The 20,928-nt window shown below is 23.5% G+C and overlaps 1 protein-coding gene across 1 annotated transcript; it reads right to left on the minus strand.

Moving 5' to 3' along the window:
- Window positions 1-3,423: 3,423 nt before the first annotated feature.
- On the minus strand, window positions 3,424-19,207 carry LOC112591734 (putative phosphatidate phosphatase). The gene is made up of 5 exons (XM_025335648.1): window positions 18,858-19,207; window positions 10,519-10,670; window positions 8,215-8,571; window positions 7,950-8,126; window positions 3,424-3,617 (listed from the first exon to the last, which is right to left on the minus strand). Exons 1-5 carry the CDS (start codon window positions 18,919-18,921, stop codon window positions 3,504-3,506), a joined length of 864 nt encoding a protein of 287 aa, XP_025191433.1. The 5' UTR covers window positions 18,922-19,207; the 3' UTR covers window positions 3,424-3,503.
- Between the last annotated feature and the right edge of the window lie 1,721 nt (window positions 19,208-20,928).

Raw genomic sequence — 20,928 nt, forward strand, 5'->3', positions numbered from 1 at the left:
TCATGATTGTATTACCATTTAAAATAACTGTATAATATTATAAACTACCTACGACTATTTACAGGCTACAGACGCTACAGTATATTTTCCATTATAAAAATTAATTTAGCTCATACGTTGACGTTTTGAAAATAAAAAAAAAACACTGGTAAAATTATATAATAGTCTGAAAATGTCATCTAAAAACAGAATGTTGTCTCAAAATAAATAATTATGTTAAAGTTATAGAATTCGAATAGATGTCATGATATTTTATAATGCTATGTTTATAATAATTGTAAAACAATATATTTAACATATTCACGCCCGGTTATTATGGTATCGTTATACCGATTGTAATCCATTAATAATTAGGGTCATCCCACACAAACATTTAAATTATATGTCTATTATAAATAGGAATATATGTATAGTTAATTGGTATTGTACAATGATTAGCTTGACAGCACAGATATAGATATATTATATTATTATGTCTAGACAGAAAAAAATAATATACAGCGTAGTTAAATCAATACCTACATTCATCGCTCCTCTCAGAATATAAAAATCTAATTATTGTACAAAATAATCTAAAGCTAATTACATAGGTAATTATTTTGAAATCTCAACTTTTCTGGTTTTTTTTCTATTTGTATGTTGACAAAATGTTTATTTTTTAGTCAGCTTGAACATTTAATAAAATTTTACTATTAAAAGTTGAACCCCAAAACAATTTAAAACGCTTCCTTAACTCTTATAATAAACGTCCATGTAAGAAAATTAGACCTCTTCATATTTTCCAGAATTCATAGTTCACTAGAAAATTAGTATTCTGCTGGTCGCATACATAGCTAGAGGGGCGCAGCTGCTTACCCTCGCCCGTATTTTATATAAGGCATAAGTACGCATAATACTTAAGACTTTAAGAGTTATGGGTCTGAGAATAAAAATACTTATCTGAAATACTTTGTCTAGCTACCTCGAGGTAAAGATGCAAGTGCCCCTCCCTGCGTTATAAACTAAATTTTATTTCTCATACCAAACGTATAAGTCTTACTATAAAATCGAAAAAGTAAAAAAAAAGAGACTATCAACTGCCCCTCTCCCTCTGATTAAAATCTTAGCTACGCACATGGTGGATTCCGCTTAGTGTGGGTCCGTAGGAACTAGCCCTGTTTGCCAACATTAAGCGGTTGCCCGTAAAAACCAAAATTAGTTCAAAAAAAAAAAAATTATGATATCAAGAAAATTTTTTATTTTGCACACGTGATTCATACAAATGAAAAAAATTAATAAATTACTTTATTTATAAAACTAAATATAACATACTAAATAAAATTACTTTTTGGATGTGGAAGGTATACAAAAGTTGTAATTACTCATAGTCTAAGCTGTTTACGTCTCGATCTGGTTTACAAAAGTGACACTCGCTTCACGCTTATCAGATGGACTACCCTCGTTTCCATACTATAGTACGTTTATACACTATAGTATAACTAGTATAAGATGTAGGTATGCTTGTTAATCTTTTGTGTAGGTATATAATAAAAAAAAAATTGCCCACATAAACCGAATGATATACGATTGCGAACGTTTTACCTGCCTTTAATCGTGCGGTGTTGTCAGATTTGGCGTTAGTCAATTACAAATTCTTAAATAATTTTTAAAATAATCGAATAATATAAGGGTTTTCTGCTATTACGCCGGGTAATAAGAATATAAGATAGGTAGGTTCGATCATAGGAGCAAAAAGGGTGGGGCTTGGGGGGTTAGCTCCCCTGATTTTATTTAAACCCTCAATATTTACTCTCATATTAAAATTTAATGTATTAATAATCAAATGTGGTTTTGACTGCTCACTATGGCTGTATATAATATCGTCAATATCAATTTTTTTTACACTTTAAATATAGAGTTAATTTATTTATGAAATATTGGGAATATAAATATTTATCTAAGAGTATAAGACTTATAAATAGACAATTTATAGTTAAACGATGATGGTAATCGAAAATGTCTTGAAAGTTAATGTTGATTTATAAATAAGTATATTATTTTTGTAAACCACTTGTGTATTTTTCTCCTGAACACGCTGTGTTACTATACACCTTGAAGATTTAACTATAAAGTTAAATCATCGAACGGACAATACTTAATTTATTTTGTGATTATATATTTTTGAGATATACTTATTATTACTTGACAATTTAAAAAAAAATAAATAATATAATATATTAATTCTCGTTATAATTTTTAACTTTATTAATTTGCAGTAGAAAACAAAAATAACAATTTTAATCATCATATTGATAAATATGTAAAGCGACAATTTACACAAAATATGTTAAAATACTCATGATTAGTGTTAACTAAGATAGATTCATAAATTATATTTTAAATGGAGTTAAATAAATAAAAAAATAATATTAAAAAACAAGGCATAATGCATTAAAAAATAAATAAAAGATTACCTATGATGTATATAATGCACAATATTAGTATAAAAATTAATTTATTTTGTTATTATAATACTAAAATATTAATCTTAATAATAATAATAATAATAAATAAAAATTTAAATTGATTATATTATTATAGTTTTTTTTTAAATTTGAACAGGTAACAACAATTACAGATCTGCCTTTTTAAAGTAAAATAATTAATAAATTATACTTATGACGTTATAACAAACAAAAAGTATACATTTATAAAGAAGGAACTTATTATTATAATTATGTTGGAGATATATACTAGTATTACATAAGATATATAAAATATATAATATTAAATGTGCTTTTATTTAATTACAGCGTAAAAATAGATTTCATTTTTTCTTTTTAGTCTTATATAACAAAATGTATTGGTAGCTTAAAATTTAATATAAAAAATATGTTTAATTAGTTTAAAATAAATACCCAAAACCATACAAATTCTTGTAAAAATTGTGAAGTATTATAATATTGAAAAGTAGCACCTATACAATAGCTGCACAAAATCGAGAAGATTCCATTTATGAATAAAATAAATATAGTTAGGTACCTACCCACGTTAATAATTGATCACAATATAAAGTTATAATTGTATATGATTTATATATATAATATTCTATACACCAATAATTGAAAAAAATGTAGAAACAAAAAACATTTATATTAATAGTAAATTTATAATATTGGATTTATATTATTAATTTTTTAAACAACTATACATTTTTTATACTCAATTGCCATAAAGAATATATAATTGATAAAAAAAAATTAAAATGTAAAAATGCAATTAAAAATTATTTACTTTTTTTCATTATAATTTTTAATATTACTAAAAATGATAAATACGTATAATTAACATAAATAATGTATACGATTCTACTGTCCAATCATATAACATTATAGTTTGTTCTTTAAACTATAATGAAGAAAATAAAATTTTAATTTTATTAAATTATTCTTTGTAATCAATATATTAACGAAACACAAGAATACTCATATTGTTTAAATGCAGTTTGAAGCATTAGTGCATATTTATTTGAGTTCGGTTGTTTGTAAATTATTTGTAGTTTCGATGTCATCTTCTGAAGAATTACGTTTTCGAAGGGATTTATATTTTGACGCAAATAATTCTGATACGTATAATGCCTAAAACATTAAGTTGAATTCTAATATATAAGTACATAAAGTAAATAAATAATTGTAAGTATTTCATTATGTTTGGACTTTTTATTTTTTTTTATTCAATCTTATTGAGTTTTTAAGATTTGCAAAAGTACAAACATCAATGAGACACACTATATTCATAAATATATAAGTACATATTAAGAACAGGTCCTCCTAAATTTTATTTTATAAGCATATATATTCACATATACATTAATATTTGTAATGCATAAAATTATATACAAAACCTGTATGTGTACATATATAAATTTGAAATTAAATATAAATATAAAAGGACTTTATTTCATATTATACATTAGTAACACCAATAATTTTTCTTTATTCAAAGTATATTAAAAATTAATTAAATGCATTTACCGATTATGATTAAAGTTAAAAATGATTATGAAATAATAATATTAATTTTAATGTTTAACTTTTATTATTATTTACTAATGAATAATAGAAAGGGCTGAATCTAATTAAAAAAATTGCAAAAATATTTTTTAACTCATCTTACTGTAGTGTAGTACTACCGCAATTTAAATTTAAAAAAAACCTTCATCATATCAAAATATCAACCAAAAAATTGATAATAATAAAAACAATATAATATTATTATATTACATAGGTTATTATTGAAAAAAAATAAAATCTAAAACTAAATTAATAAATTAATAAATTATAAAAATAAAAGTGAAAAAAGTTTTTATCGCACTGTTTTTAATATTTTAATTATATACAACATATGGAAAGTGTATACGCTTAAATATGAATAAAGAAGAGAAAATCTCTGATTTGTCTTTAGTTTTGTTACAGAATTAATATAATGAATTATACAAATGAAATTTTTTTATAATAATTAAGTTTAAAATATTTAAGTACCTATATAATATAAAAACATACAGGACGATTCACAAAGATTTTTTTCAATAATAATAATAGTTATTTGATTTTTGACATTTTTAAATATACTTTAAGAATATTTTAAAATTCTGGAGATTTTTTTATACTGCTTAAAAAATGTCTTGTGGATACACAAACTTATATTTTTTTAATGAGAACCATAGCTTTTACATATTTTTTTAGTAACGGGATAATTTTTTTCCAAATAAATTTGAATAAGTTTTTACTCAGTTATTAATAATTTTATAGTTTATATTAATGATTAAAAACTTTTAATAATATTGGATATAATATTTATTATACTTAGATCATCTTGACAAATTATAAATGTTGATTGATCAATATTAATTACTAACGTTTTAAATTATCATAGATCATATTTTCCAAACATATTACCATTAACCAATTATCGTTGGTAACTACTAAAGTGAAAAAAATCAAAAACTATGTATTCAAATTTTAAGTTAAATACATTAACATTTTGAAAACAATTATCCAATAAATAATGTACACAGTATAAAGAAAAGCGTCTCATTTAAAAAAAAAAGTTTGCATCTCCACAAAACATTCTATAAGAATTAAAAAGATCTCAGAAATTTGAAAATATTGTCTTAAAATGAATTAAAGAATTAGAAAAATCAGATTTTATAAATTACGTTATTGAAAAAAACGGGGAAAGTGAGCATAATTGGTAAATAATTTTGTACATAATCATAATTATTAATAATTTAGTTATTAAAATAGTATTAATTTTTAATTCTCAAACTTAAATCTTATAGAAACATTGATTTTTAAGTTAAATTTAAATCAACTTGATTTTCAAATTTTTAACGAGGAAATAAAAAGAATAATCATAACTAGAGCTAAGATTTTAATGACTTAAAAAATACACATAAATGCGCTAAAAAAAAAAAAAAAAATGATCTAAAAACTTAAAAAAACGAACTTAAAAATAACCATAAAATGTACTTAAACAAGCAAAAAAAAAAAAAATAATTTTAAAATAATTATTGTTTGTTCATTTTTTATATTACACAAAATAAGTAAAAATTTGTTTTAAGAAGTAAATTAAACAAATATATTCAAATTTGAGTTAACAATTAATTATATTACTTTTTCAATATTAATGGACTGGATTAGGTTATTGGAATTACCTATAAAATATATATTAAAAAAAAGTTCAAAAAAAAAAAACAAAAAGAGTATAAATACATAAAATTAACGTAATATTTGTAAAAAATAACCTTAAAAATGTAATAAAATGCAAAATAAAATTTTCACATTCTAAACTATTATATAATGAAACAAATTTAGATTTTTGTTAGAAATATATAGCACTTAAAGAAAAAAAAAACACAAAAGTCATCAAAATCCTAGCTTTAATCATAACTAATAGCGTTCGTTATTAATAAATTAATAGGTATGGTATTACAATGTGCAATAAGACCATAAGCTTAAAAAAATTTTAATTTTGTGGTTTTAATATCTAGATTTATATATTTTTGAACAGATTTTCTATAAGTACATTATTATTTTATAATAAGCTGTAAAATCAATCAACTTATTTACTTTTAGTGATTGTACCTAATTGTTTATAAACAGTAAAATAAATCCTACCTTCAAATTTTCTAGAAATATTTAAATTTAATTTTTTTTAAATACACGAATTTACTTGAAAAAAATCGATGACGCAAGTTGCATTTTACTAAAAATTTTTTACACATAATTTTTTTTAAAGTAATCATAAATTTAAATGAAATCATTCAACTTTATAAACGTTTTTCTGAATTAAATTTTCATTATTAATAAAAATATTTAAATGAATCAAATATCAAGATTAAGTTTGCCAATAAATATAAATACAATAGTTATCACTTATTGAACTTACTTTGGGACCAAAGTTTTTGAGTCTATTAACCAAACAAGTCAATAAAATGAAAGGCATAAGAATAGAAAGATAGGAATACATAAATATTTCAATATAACAACTAAATTATGCTATCTACTTATACATATTCATTATTATGTATTTATTTATTTATATATTTTAAATGTATGTATTATCATTCATAAAGAAAAAAACATCCAAATAGATGACGATAAAAAATAAGAAATGTTTTTACAATATACGTATAATAATGTTTTGCAATCACTTGAAACAATGTGAAAAATGTTTTTAAGTGTTTTCGAAGCGATAATCGAGGAAATAGTATTGATTGTTAATATATACGCAATAAAATTAAGTAAATGGATTAAAAAGTGGAAATATCAATTTAAAAATATACATCGGTTTTATTAACCAATGCAGTGAGATTCTTAGACCTTATACGAGTAGAGTGAATCCATTAGACAGATTTTTTTTATGTGTTGGTATATATGTAAATCTGTTGAATCTATCAACCATCTAAAAAGCGGCGATTATAATATATAACTACAACAAAACATAATCTAAAAAAATTAAAGGTCAAAAGAGTTTATTTTAACATTATTCTGATTTGATAAAAAGATAATTTTGTAAATTAAATATTTTTTAATACTTGTCTGTTTATTGTAAATATTATGAAACTATACACTATAGGCAATACCTACTCTTTTTTATATTTGTTTGGAAAAACAAATTAAACATAAATTAATATTATAAAATTGTATATTTTAGTTTAAACAAAAACTTACGAGTCATATTGGTTCATATTCAATTTATAAATCGAATATTTAAATACATTTTTTAGTCATTTATTTTCTTAAAAGTGGTTGAAAATAATTTATTAAAATTAAAAAATACATTTGATTTGATTTCATTAATTTATTTTTTACGTTTTGTAGCTATATCATCTAAATTATCAACTATTATTAATAATTTTTCACTCAATTACAAATTAACAAATTTCTAATTTAAATTTGATTATTACTTTATTATCAATTATTAGTTATTAATAATAATTAGTGTAAATAAAAAAAAGCCATCATATTATAGTAAGATGATAGCTTTTTCGCTCTGCTTAGAATTTAAAAGTATGTAGATTTGTTATGAAATATGAATTATGATCTTGCAAAACATAAAAAAAAAAAAAAAATCATCAATTTGAAAATATTTATTGTCTTATTACCATGAACATCTTAAATACTTCATATACGTATACATACTGTAAACAAATCTAATAGGTATACAAACTAAGTTAGCAGTAAATTAACCAAATAAATTCATTAGTTAAATTTTATCATAAAACATAAAAGAATATTATAAATTAAATTTATGTATTTTGAAAGACCACAGCGTTTTTATTTAAATATTTATTATTTATACAAAAAAATATTAAGTGGTTTATATGAAGAATTTCTACATCAGTCTTTACATTTTATCCTTTTGAAAATTTTTTTTTTATTATAACAATTGATCATTTGGCTTACAGTTATAGTAGCAGTAGTAATTCCCAAAATTGTTCCAGCCAATACATCACTCCAATGGTGTTTATAATCACTGACTCGTGATAGTGCACAAAACACTGCCATCACAATAACCACAAACTGAGCTAAGCTTCTTGCCATTCCATACTTAGTTGTCTTAACTCGGGCTTGTAAATATAACTAATATATATATATATATATACACACACAAAATGATTATTAAATTTAAATAGATTAAACAAAATATGTAACAGAAATTTATACTCACCGCTAAGTAAACCATACAATAAAACGATAATGAAGAATGTCCAGAAGGAAATGATAATCTACTATCAGTAAATTTGCTGGGCCTTTCTCCGTTACATGTAAAATCTTCAATGTATTTTGTTTTATTGATTTCAGAGTTACAGATGTCCATATTGGGTTTACAGATGTCTAAAAAATGAGGTCTCAATCTTCCTATTGTGTATTTACCAATATCTGTAGTTAGTTGTGAACAAGCTGCTCCAAATAAAAACCATAACATATTGTTGTACACGGAATACACCCAATTAGGGATAGGTGTTCCCAATAACGAATAACGCGATTGTTCATTGTTTCGCATTGAATATTCGATGAATAAAATCTATAAATATTTATAAAGTAGGTATTATGGTAATTACTTATTAATAAATAAAAACAATTTTATTTGATTTCAAGATGTTTGGTCCATTTTTTTCACATAAAAATTCAATTATTTGTTAATAAATTATTGTCAATAAAGGTCTATAGCTTATAAATCTAGACAATCAAGTATATGTATTATGCAGGCATTAATTATTATTTACCAGCTACTAGTACGAATAGCAGGAGCGGATCCAGAAATTTCCCATAAGGGGGAGAAGTACATGGACAGAAAAAAAAAGGTCATCAGATAAAAGCTTTGCACAATAATATCTTTTTTATTTAATTTAGGAGGGAGCGCCTTCTTCGATTCGTCCTGACGAGTAGTACAAGTATTTTATTAATATCTTCAATCAAAAATTCAAAATTACACTTAAACAAAAGAATGTGAAATTTTAAACATTTTTAGTCTAGAACTGGTATAATAATATTCATACTACAGTAATAAATGAATCAATAACTTATAGATATTGATAAAAGTACATATTATATGTTGTTTCAAGTGCTTAAAGTATAAGATAGTGAATTAATTTCGATTTTTTATAAAATAATTAAAAAATATAAAAATAGTTAAAACAGTTATATTAAGAATTTTGAGTCATTATATGTTTATGAAGACCAACCAAAAATGTATATAATATGGAGATGACTGCAATGTATACAAATACCGAAAATCGATATCGTTGCGCTACACTTACGTTTGAAAATTGTGATTGGTATTGGTGTTGTAGTATACACGATTCATAGTAACGTCAAAGTATAATTATATGTTATACAAATAGCGATAATCAACATTTATTTAAAAAGTGAATCAACAAGCATTAATTTTATCTTGTATGCGTTTATTCAAATTTGAATTTTTAGAATTTTTAAGCATTTCAATTTTATAAATAGAGAAGTATTCCATGACGACACAAACTATACTTTTAATAATGAGAACCAGTACCAACGATGTGTGAATTGTTATTTGGATGCATTTTTTATAATGTTATTGCATCCGATTCAAAATTCAAACAATTAACTTCCTAGTGGTTAAGCTTTATATAATAAGAATAATAATCCTCAATAGTGATTTTACATAAAATATATAGGTAATATCAATATATATTATGCTAAGCGATATTAACAAATAAATATTAATTAGTATAATTTTTAAATAATAATCAGCAATTATAATAGTTTATAATATTCTAAACTTGTAGATACTATAGTTATCATAAACAGCTTTTATCATTAGTAAGTACTTAATTTTCTTAACACAAAAACTACTCATTAAAATTTCGATTTATATATACACATAAAACATTTTCAGAAAAAGTAATATTCTTAACAATATACATTAAAAAAAGGTTGTTCTTATTAAAACAAAAAAGGTTTATTTTACCACATAAGACTCCATAAATCACATAAAAATTTAAAGCTTTAAAAATATTGTTCTTAAATAGATTATAGATGTAATAAAAATGTTAATTAATAAATTTATTACTAAAACAAAACATTAGGCGAAAGTGCTTGGTAATTACCTAGAATATAAGGAAAATAAATAAACATGGTCACTAATTAATCTTCTAAAAAAATAAAACCGAAATAAAATATTGTGATATGCATACAACAACAGATTATTCATGAACTCTGATTAATGGATACAGGCCACAGAGAGTAAAATATAAATTAATAAGCCTTAATTTTTTTATCAAAAATCAATAATAACTATTAACTATAAATAAATGTTAATGATTTTGAAAAAATATATGTTAAGAATATGGGAAAATAATTTCATTATTTTTAATTTATTTGATCGTCATAAATAATTTATAATTTATAAATTAATAATATAGGTAATAATTCATTTAAGAACAGGGACGAAACGTCTGGAGACTTTTTTGATAAATTATTACTTATTACTTACTACTAATGAGGGCAGTCCTAATCCAACTGTATATAATATACTTGATGTAACTGTTGATTCTTTAAATGGATATCGAATAGATTCATCATTACAGAAAAATCCTCTTTGGTATGGAGAACCAAACAAATAAAACATCAATACTGGAAATCCAACTAGAAAAAAATAAATATATTTTTATGCAGATAATTTCACATTAACTTATAAATATAAAATGTATATTTCAGTCACATTTTAATTTATTTTCTATGCCTCGGTTGTGTATTTATTATTAATTATTATAATTGTACTTTTTTAATTTCTTATCATACGAGTATTTCAGAGTTGCGTTATACAACATATAACTATTTTATATCCAAAAGTATTTATTTTTTTAACATCATAGATTAAATTTATATGGTTGTAACAAAATGTCGCATACAATTATAGATTTATTGTTTTAAAACAAAATATGCACACGCTTTTTTGATTTTTCTTTAAGTATAAATTATTAAATAGCATTATTTCTTGTCCAAAACTATTATAAATATGCCTAGAACCAATTCGTGTCCATCAATATTTCTCACGTTCATTTCTAATGTTTTTCATAACCTATCATAAGAATTCATATGCTTTTAACTTTTAATACTCCATTAATTATAAATTTCCCCAAATGTAATAAATTATTTCATTTTTATTTTTTCAAACCAGATTATCCAACAACCTTAAGACTGAGCATATTGAAATATTTATAACTAATTATAGTATTTTTTCAAGTGCTAATTTAATAAGGTGTAAGTTCTTCATTCCATAATATTTTTTTATTTTTATCCATATGTATTAATTATTGTATATTAAAAATATTACACTTCAGCAACCTGTCATTAATAAATTATATTTATTAATAAATTAAAAAAACGTTATTATATATACTTTGTGTTAAATTATAACAATAGTATTAATAGATATAAAACGTATACGTAATTTAAATAATCATTTTATGGATTAAATTGCAGTAAATAATTGTAATAAAGATGAGTAATTTTAAAATTATATACATGATTCAAAACATAATCAGTGTTACTTTCTTCGCTGCAAAATAAACTTTGATATATTTAAAAATTATCATCAATAAAACGGCATTATGAAATTTTTTAAACAAATAATAATTTGTTTTTAATACAAATAAAAGTAAGAAAATACACAAATGTATAATGCAAAATTTATATTTAGAAAAAAATATAAAAATAAAAAAATAGCCAAAAGAAAATATTCAAGAAAAAAGTATACGGAAATTTTTTAAATTGAGATTCAAAAATTCAGTGAAGAGGTTTAGTTACTGGGATTTTTTTTTTTATCGGTACCTGTAATATAACCTTGTAGGAAATAATAAGAAGAAATAAATTAAGTTTGTAAATAAATATACAGTATAATTTATTATTTGTGTGTTGTTTAATGGGGCTTGCTAAGGTTCTGAGCGATTACTTCCTCTCCTCATTTTCACCATTTCGCAACTTATCATAATCTGCTATCATTAAATTCAAAATAATAATAATAGGTAATAAGCTCGAAGTGTATAGACAATATGCTTAATGTATTACATTCAATACAATAAAATAGACATAAATATAGGTATAAATACACGGATATACATCAAAATAAATTTTTTTTAGTTATATAACTTAAATATAATAATACATTAGTCATTTTTGAATATAATAACTAATATGTAATAAACTTTTTTAAGCAATTAAATAATGATAAATTTTATTAAATGTTGAAGTTTAAAGTTAAACTGCTAATATACAAATATTTTATGATAAAAATAATTGTTATCCTAATGTTTTATGAAAGCCATTTAAAGGCTAATACCTAAAAGTAACATACACACAGTATTTATAACAGGCTTAATTGTAAGTCATTAGAACCAGAATTCTAGTAATAGCGATCCTTCTAAATTTTTTTTTCACAATACTTATTTAAAGTTATTCAATTATTTAAAAATATAATTTAAAACTAAATCTAATTTATAGAAATATGCTTATATTTACAAATATCTCATACTATAATTTCTGATAATAATAAAAATCTGTTCAAAATATGTTTGCATATAATTGTAGTAACCGTGTAAGCCACCAATAATAAAAACTAAAGGTTTAAAGGTATGAATGAAAATAAATGTTACAAATTATCTAAGAAATGTATTCGTAAACAGTAAGTTCTTGTCTATTTACTATAGTAAATTATAATAAATTATAATTATATTTATACATATAATACAATTAAAAATTTAAGAATTAGACTAATTTGGTAGAACCTATAATAATTAAATTATTATTATTATGTAATAGTAATTTGGCATTTAGCCATGTTTAATATAGTACATAGTATTTAAATTTGATTAAAAGTATTAATTATAATTTAAATTCTTGAGAATGAGACCTCGTGTTACTTTAAAATACACTTTATTTTACACATATAGCATGCATGCACACACCCACGTGCAATTTGCATCATGCAAGTTAATAGAAGTCGTAATATTTATCATTTAACAATTACATCCACATATAGGTACCTTTTAACAGTACTATCGAGGGCCTATTTTTATGCATAACTAACACCATTAATTTTCTGTAGGCAAAATACAAAATGAAATATGAAATTTGTATAGTACAAAACTATAATAATATACAGTTTTTATAATATACCAATTTTTGATTTATAAAAATTTGATTTCCTCTAGAAACAAGTAGGTTTAATAAATTAGTTTTATATAAATATAATAATTTAACTTAATACAAGTATAAGTTATTAATCACTAGTCAGTTTATATTCTGTAGTAAATAATAATGTGTGTATGTGGACAGGGGACAGTATAATGTAAAGAAGTGGAAATGTGGAATGTGAAATAAAAGCAACCAGATAATATAATGTACAAAAAAATGTAGAGTATCTACAATAAATAAATGCAATTTATTTCAACAACTTAAAATTAATATGGGGGTTTATAAAAGAGTTTTTAAAAAACTATTCGAATATTTGCTAAGTATAGCCAATTATATAATACTTGATAATGCATCTAGAATCAATTTATAAATTAAAATCTAATTATATAAGCATATTGATTTATATATATATATATATACATACAAATATTTTATAAACTCTTTTTTTTTTCGTTATCTTTTTTGTACATATTAAACAATTATACGAGTATGTAACAATTTACAGTTATTGGAGATGGAACACAATCGATATAGTTTGTACTTATGAGTTATATTTTACATAAAGTATATCTTTTTATGGTGATACAAGCTATAGACGTATACATTTGATTTCTAACGAGATTTATAACATCAATAACAGTATGATAAATTTTTAAGGTGACTCAACGACAACTTTACCTAATCACGCTGGTTCAAAACTCCGATAAAAATTTTTAATCATCCGCAATGGCATTATTTTGAATTACATAAATTTATTAATTTAAACTGTGCGCACATGCGTCTTATTCTTCTAATATTTTTTAATTGTTTTAAAAAGAACTCATGAATAATAATCTTAATGTACCACACTTAAGCATAAATTTTAGAAAAAAACAAAATAAATTCGAAAATGTTATGTATTTATAAATAGCTTGAAATTTTAGTTTAAAATTTAGAACATTACATTGTGTAAAAGGAAAAGAAATATTAATATGAGAGCAAGTAAGAGATTTTAAGATCTTCAAAACTTATATTGTTGAAAAAAAAAAATAAGAGCTTTTTGGTATTATTAATTACAATATTGCAACAATTTTTCATTAAAATATTTTGCTATCGTAATTATAGAATGTTTTTTCCCACCAAAAATATAAAGTTATTTTTTGATTATAGTAAGAAAATTACACGCTCATTCACTACAGAGCGAATTAAAGTATTACTAGCGTAAATACTTTATATTATGTATGCTAAAATAATTTCTATAAATGTTCTGTTATTTAAACACAAGACTGCCCTACTAAAACTACTTCTGCAGCGTTCAACCTTAACATAATTCCTTTAACTCGTGCGTTTTATAAAACTTTTTTACAACCTCGTTATGGGTATAGAGTGGTAATATGGGTTTCTATTGAAAAATCTAGCGAGAGAACTATCTAAGCTTTCCAGAATATCTGCTGTCGTATATTTACTGGAGCACCCTAGTATCTTTTTACTAATTCAATTCTGACCTAAAAAATTTACTCAATCAACGAAACTGTTACTCTATACTAAAAACACTTCTATATAAAACTTCAATCTAACTCTAATCAGCTCATCAGGGATTTAACCTTACCAACATTGGCCGGGAACCTGATTAGACGATCCAAACGGAACTGGTTTCGCGACTTCAATATTGTATAAACTACAATAATTAGCAAATGTAAATATAAAATCACTAGGTGTATCTCAAATGAGACTTCATACTATGACATTATTCATTCTTCATTCTTAGTTTTTATTATCCTCCCATAATTATTGCTTATTGTGCACATATGTATAGATTTTAAATCACAATCAAGTTAAAAAAAATTTTTTTGCAAGTCTTACTGATATTTTATTTTGAATGAAAACTAAAACAACAAAATCAATTTTGTTAAAAAACGGTGTTGTGTAAGTATTCCGATATTCTCGTTTTAAATATAATCATGATAAAAAAAAAAAAATCGATTTTAATAAATATTTCAACAATTTAAAAAAATATGGTTTGTTAACAATTTTCAGTAATAAATCGCAGTAAGACTTCCAAAAAGTATTATAGTATTATTATATACGAATACAATAATGTAATGAATAACCTATAAACTAAATAGATACTTTTTATTTTAATAATACTACAGACAAGCTTTACAAAATAAAAATATCATTAATATAATGTATATAAATATGTTAGATGTCAATCATTTTTACACACACACATGTCACATTAATAAAGCAGAATTTCCCAACACAGAAAAATATAAGCAATTTTTATGTAATAAAAATAAATAATTTTAGTAACAATTATAATTGAATTTATAATTAAAACTAATATTCAATAAAATATTCAATTATGGTTTTTTTCTTTTGGTTTATAAAGTTTTGGACTTTTTTTCGTGATTTATTATTACAACTTTTAATTAGTCGGTACTGTCTAACTCTTGGAAATTGAATATCAAGTAGTCGTATAATTTTACTATATAGGTATAAAAAATTTTTCAAAAATTGTTAGTTACGTAATTTTGATTTAAAACAGTTTAACAGTTTAAATAATCACGATGTTATTGTTTTAAATTATTATATAAAAATGTTTTATTTTTATTAAGTTTGTTGCTCTATGTACTTATACTTATATTAAATTTAAATAACTTTAAATAAAATGTAATAACCAAATAATTGTGGGACTATGAATTTACGAAATTTCTACAATTAAATATTAAATATATATAATAAAATATACAAAAATATTATGATTTATTTTTGTTTATTATTACTATAAAGTATTAATAAATAAAAATAAAAAATATCATAAATAACTACTTGAAAATATTCACGATTATGTTTGTTATTATTAGTTTTATATGTGTAAAGACGTATAAAATATGTATGATATAAAGTAAGGAAGGCAAATTTTGTTAGCATACACGTCAAAATTTACTTTATTTTTTTCTGCGTGTCATCAAATTATGAAAAATATATAAATAAGAAAATACTTATTGAATATATTTAGACTATTATAGTCGTTTTATGTCTAGTATGTTATCAACTTTTTAACAAATCTAAAATTTAATTTTCTTGAAGACGACAAAGATAATAAAAAATTGCTTACAATATTTTGGTCTTCTTGTTTATATTATTTAAAATAAAATAAACAGTAATGAGTATTTTAATTTTTCGCGTACCTATCATGAATTTGCCATCCCTGATGTAGAGTATAGTCATGGTTATAGTATCTATATATTTATAATATATATACATATATTAATTATTGATTAGTTATTATCTATATTCGTAATTATTCTTTACTGGAATTTATGTCAAACTCTATAAGTATACCTTAACAATAACCATATTATATAAAATAATATATAACAACAATAAAAAAATAATTTTTTCAAGAATAAATATAAAATATATACATATAGTGGATTTAACGTTCACAAACAAAATATTAATAATAATGCAGAAGATAATTGTAAAACTAACAGAAAATTGTTTATCATTATTCAAACAATTTTTTTAGAATTTGATGATTTTTATTGGTAATCTGCTTGATACCTGTATGAACGAAACGAAATGATAATCTAACATAAGATTCTGTATTCGTTATTTTTACATTAATTTTTTTATATTGTTGTCATGTCTTGTGAATTAAAATAAATACAGATATATATATATGTATGATAGTCAAATAATGCAACCACAATAATATAAGAACTTAATCTTTAACCAAAGAAATTCTCATAGACATATCTATAATATGGAAACTTTGTACTTTATTATCTAGGTATCTAATAGCTCAGTGGTTTTTAATCTTTTTTTAATACACCAAAATGTTCTCTTAAGAAAATTTTACATGTCTTAGTATTTAACCATAAACAACTTATTTTTTAAAGAACATTTTTTTAATCAAAATTTAATATTTTACATAAAATTGAATTATTTTATTTTATTATGCTTTAATATTAATATTATATTTTTATTATTATAAAAAAATATTTAAAAGCTCGGAGTACAACTGTACAGAATAATGTACAACTAGCACGCCAGTTGAAAACTACCGTTATAATTGTATGAATGTATATATATAAATGTATACATATATATTAGGAAACTAACTAATAAAAAAAAATCAAATACTATATATTATAATATATGAATATATATAGATAATCAAATAACTCCCGATCAAGCGTCACTTATGGATGACTTCTTATTCAAAATATTCAATATTTTTTTGTCATTACATACTCTTATTGAGTTAAGTAATACAGATTGTGTATATATTAAAAAAAAATATATGTATAATATTATATAAGTACTTCAATATTTGACTATTTAAAACCTTAGTTCAATTTTTAAAACCGACGAATTATCAAGATCATAATACGAGTTAAAATTTTAAAATATAAATAGACTTGTAGAAAATATATTTTAATTGTATTATGATACCTAGTGGTATCTATGGGTTTCGTTTAAGTGTTTTATTTAGCACAAGAGCACGACCGAAATCTGTAAAAAAGTTATTTCATTTACAATTTAACAATAATAGAGATTTTTGATATAGCTATTATAATAAATAATAATTATATGTTTAAAGTTGTGAATATATTTGGATTTGGCTCATTGACCTGAATACTGAAAACGATTTCAATACTATGAATGAAAACGTAACTACTTAAATACCTATATATATTATTAAAATTATCTTAACGATTAAAATTATAATTAAAAATTATCTTTATTTTTGTTATTGTCATAATAAATAATTAAGTAGGTAACTTTGAAGCTTTCAATACTAAAAAAAAATATAGCAATAGATATATTATTCACCTAAAAGGCTAAATAAAAATTAACGTTTAGAAAATTGAGGTCATCCAAAGTGGACAACAAATATTCAGAATATATATATCTTGATAAGTGTTCTTTTAGTTATAGTTCATTTTTTTAACTGATCTACCTACATTTTCTTACCCTTTATCGCCTATTTTAAAATTGTTCTCAAAATCAAGTTAACGTTTCAAGTTACCTATATAATTAATGTTCAATTTTTGATCTAGAAAATTTTTATATAGGTTTAAAAATATTAAAATAAAAAGTGGAAAAAATAAATATACTGTTTTGTAAGTGGAGTGTAAACTATAAAATATGAGTTAGAATTTGAATAAGAGCCAGTGGCGTAACTACATGGTTGCATAGGTGTACATTACATCGGGGCCCGGGGCCTAGACGGTCCAAAAGAGGGCCCTAGAATTTTAATATTTTGTTTAAAATATATTAAAATTGTATATTTTGTTAATAATTTTAAACTATTTTAAAATAAATAATATACTACGATAAAACCATAAACTTTTATATTACGAAGAGTATAAAAATACATATTCTTATGTCATTTATTTCATGTATAAATATAATTTAATTAATTACGATATATTTTATGAATTATAAATATTATAATACATAATATAATTATACATTTTATATATACGTGTAATTGTTTAATTTTATTCATATAACGATTTTTAGGGGCCATAAAATAATATTGCACATGAGCTAGAATTTTATAGTTACGCCACTGATAAAAGCTTAATAAATATTAAGCTTACAAAAATATTGTTAGATATGTTAAGTAAGACAAGTTCTTACCTGAACCTAAGCATAATACGTCGACGATAACTTTATGAAATAATTTTTTTGAATCTCGGTCCATGGTTGAATCTTTACCAACAATATGTTTTTAAAATACGTGGTAAATTATTACGTAGGTAGTAAACGATTTGCAACGAACTACCGTCCTCTACTAACGTCGGGCGTGAACTACATAAACTTAATCAATTAAGTATTAAAATCGAAGATAGATAACCGAAATTGATCCGGGTAAATGTTACACTTAATTTTTTTTAATCTTTGCCGAACACGATTGGATGTAGGACAATGTACGTCATAAATTCCGTACGAAAATGTTATTGTTAAACTCAATATTTTAAGCGATTACGTTATCGTCCTCGGGAACGTCACGAATTATCACTGACGTCTTGATAAGTATCTAGCCAGTGTGACCAGTGTGACAGAAATATGTTCCGCAATTCTAGATGGATGTTCTCTGTGATGACAACAATAAATAGGTATTATCACTATTATCGTATTGAGTGTGTTTGCTCGTGTGCCCGTGAGGCCGTGGCCCGTGAGTCGTGACGATATTGACGATCCATACTCGTTCGCCTTTCAATCTTTTCATAATTCATTGAGATTTAAGACTACTACAGTCGAAGGATGTTCGAATTCGAATGTTCTCGCTCAGTGAACACCCGTCACGGGTGATTGTTTATCAATGAAAAAAAGATATTTTTAAAGTTCAAGAAGAAAAAATTAAACGTAAAATTAGTTAGCTAATAACTAGTAAGGACTAGTGGTTCCAAATTTTTTAGTGAGATGGTGATTTTAATGCTCATAACCATATCAATTCTTCCTTTCTACTCCACGTCACAGTACAGTAAATCAATAATACGAGGTGCCAAGCGTTAATTATACACTATTACGCCGAAAGAACAGTAGCTGTTGTAATGTTGTAAAGATTATTATCTATAGGTGGCTATAATTATTATTGTACGTTTACCTGGAACATCGCATAGTGCATACTATATACATATATGTTATGGCTATGTTCCTAGTTCCTACTGACATCACAAATCACAATATAAATTATAAAATTGAATGTTTAGAATTTTGATAATCGACACATTCTAATTTCAACTTCGAAAATCCTAATCTCTTTACATTCTGACTTCTGAGTGTTGATAGTTGATTGTTGATTGACTACGCGAGCAATCCAATCATGTCTGTGTCCTGTGGTAATCACTAAATCAGGGGTCGGCAATTAAATTCTATGAAGATTCAGAAAATCAAAAAAAAAAAAAAATTACTAAAAACTAAAAACTCAGATATTATTAGCTAATAATTGTTGTGATCGCAACTATTATTGTAAAAAGCAATAAACGATAAACACCGTCGTAATTTCTAAAGACATCATAAAATAGATTAAATATATATTATGTGTGGAAAACCAGAATTATTAAAAAATATATTTTTTGTGGTCCAATTATTTTTCCTTCGCGGGCCGCCTATTGCCGACCACTGCACTAAATAGTACATAATTAATTATTAGCCGTCACTCAGCTCGTTACGTCGTACGCTTGTCTTTCGTCCTCCTCCTATATCTAACTATTACACATTTTCTATGTGCGTGGGCCGTGGAGCTACGCCCCTGGCCCCTGTACACTGCGCATAAGTCAGCTAAGACTTCGACCAGTTAGACGTTCGACGTTATTCGTTATGCTTTATGCGCACTGCGCAGTATCAGCATTCAGCGCCCTATCGTTTTACTTTTCAGTTGTTTCGATAAACTATTACCAACAAGACCGCACGAATTCAGTTTTTAACAGTTGGCATTTTTGGAAATTCCTTTGCTTACTTAAAGCCTATTGGCTATTGCGATTGCCTAGTAGTTAGTAATGAGTTGGTTGTACTCTACAGAGATATATAGTATATACTACATTAGTGTTAGTGTCAGTGTGTCTGACTTTCAGTAGGCAGTAGTACACCAGTACACTACCACGCCTTAGTTACGTCGTCGAGTGTACGTCGCAGACCGCAGTTTGTCGAGTGTTGCAGCCATATTGGAATTAGGACGTACGAGATCAATTGATCACCATAATTC

Source organism: Melanaphis sacchari, unplaced genomic scaffold, assembly GCF_002803265.2.
Source record: "Melanaphis sacchari strain LSU unplaced genomic scaffold, SCAv2.0 Contig141_pilon_pilon, whole genome shotgun sequence".
Classification (NCBI taxonomy): Eukaryota; Metazoa; Arthropoda; class Insecta; order Hemiptera; family Aphididae; genus Melanaphis; species Melanaphis sacchari.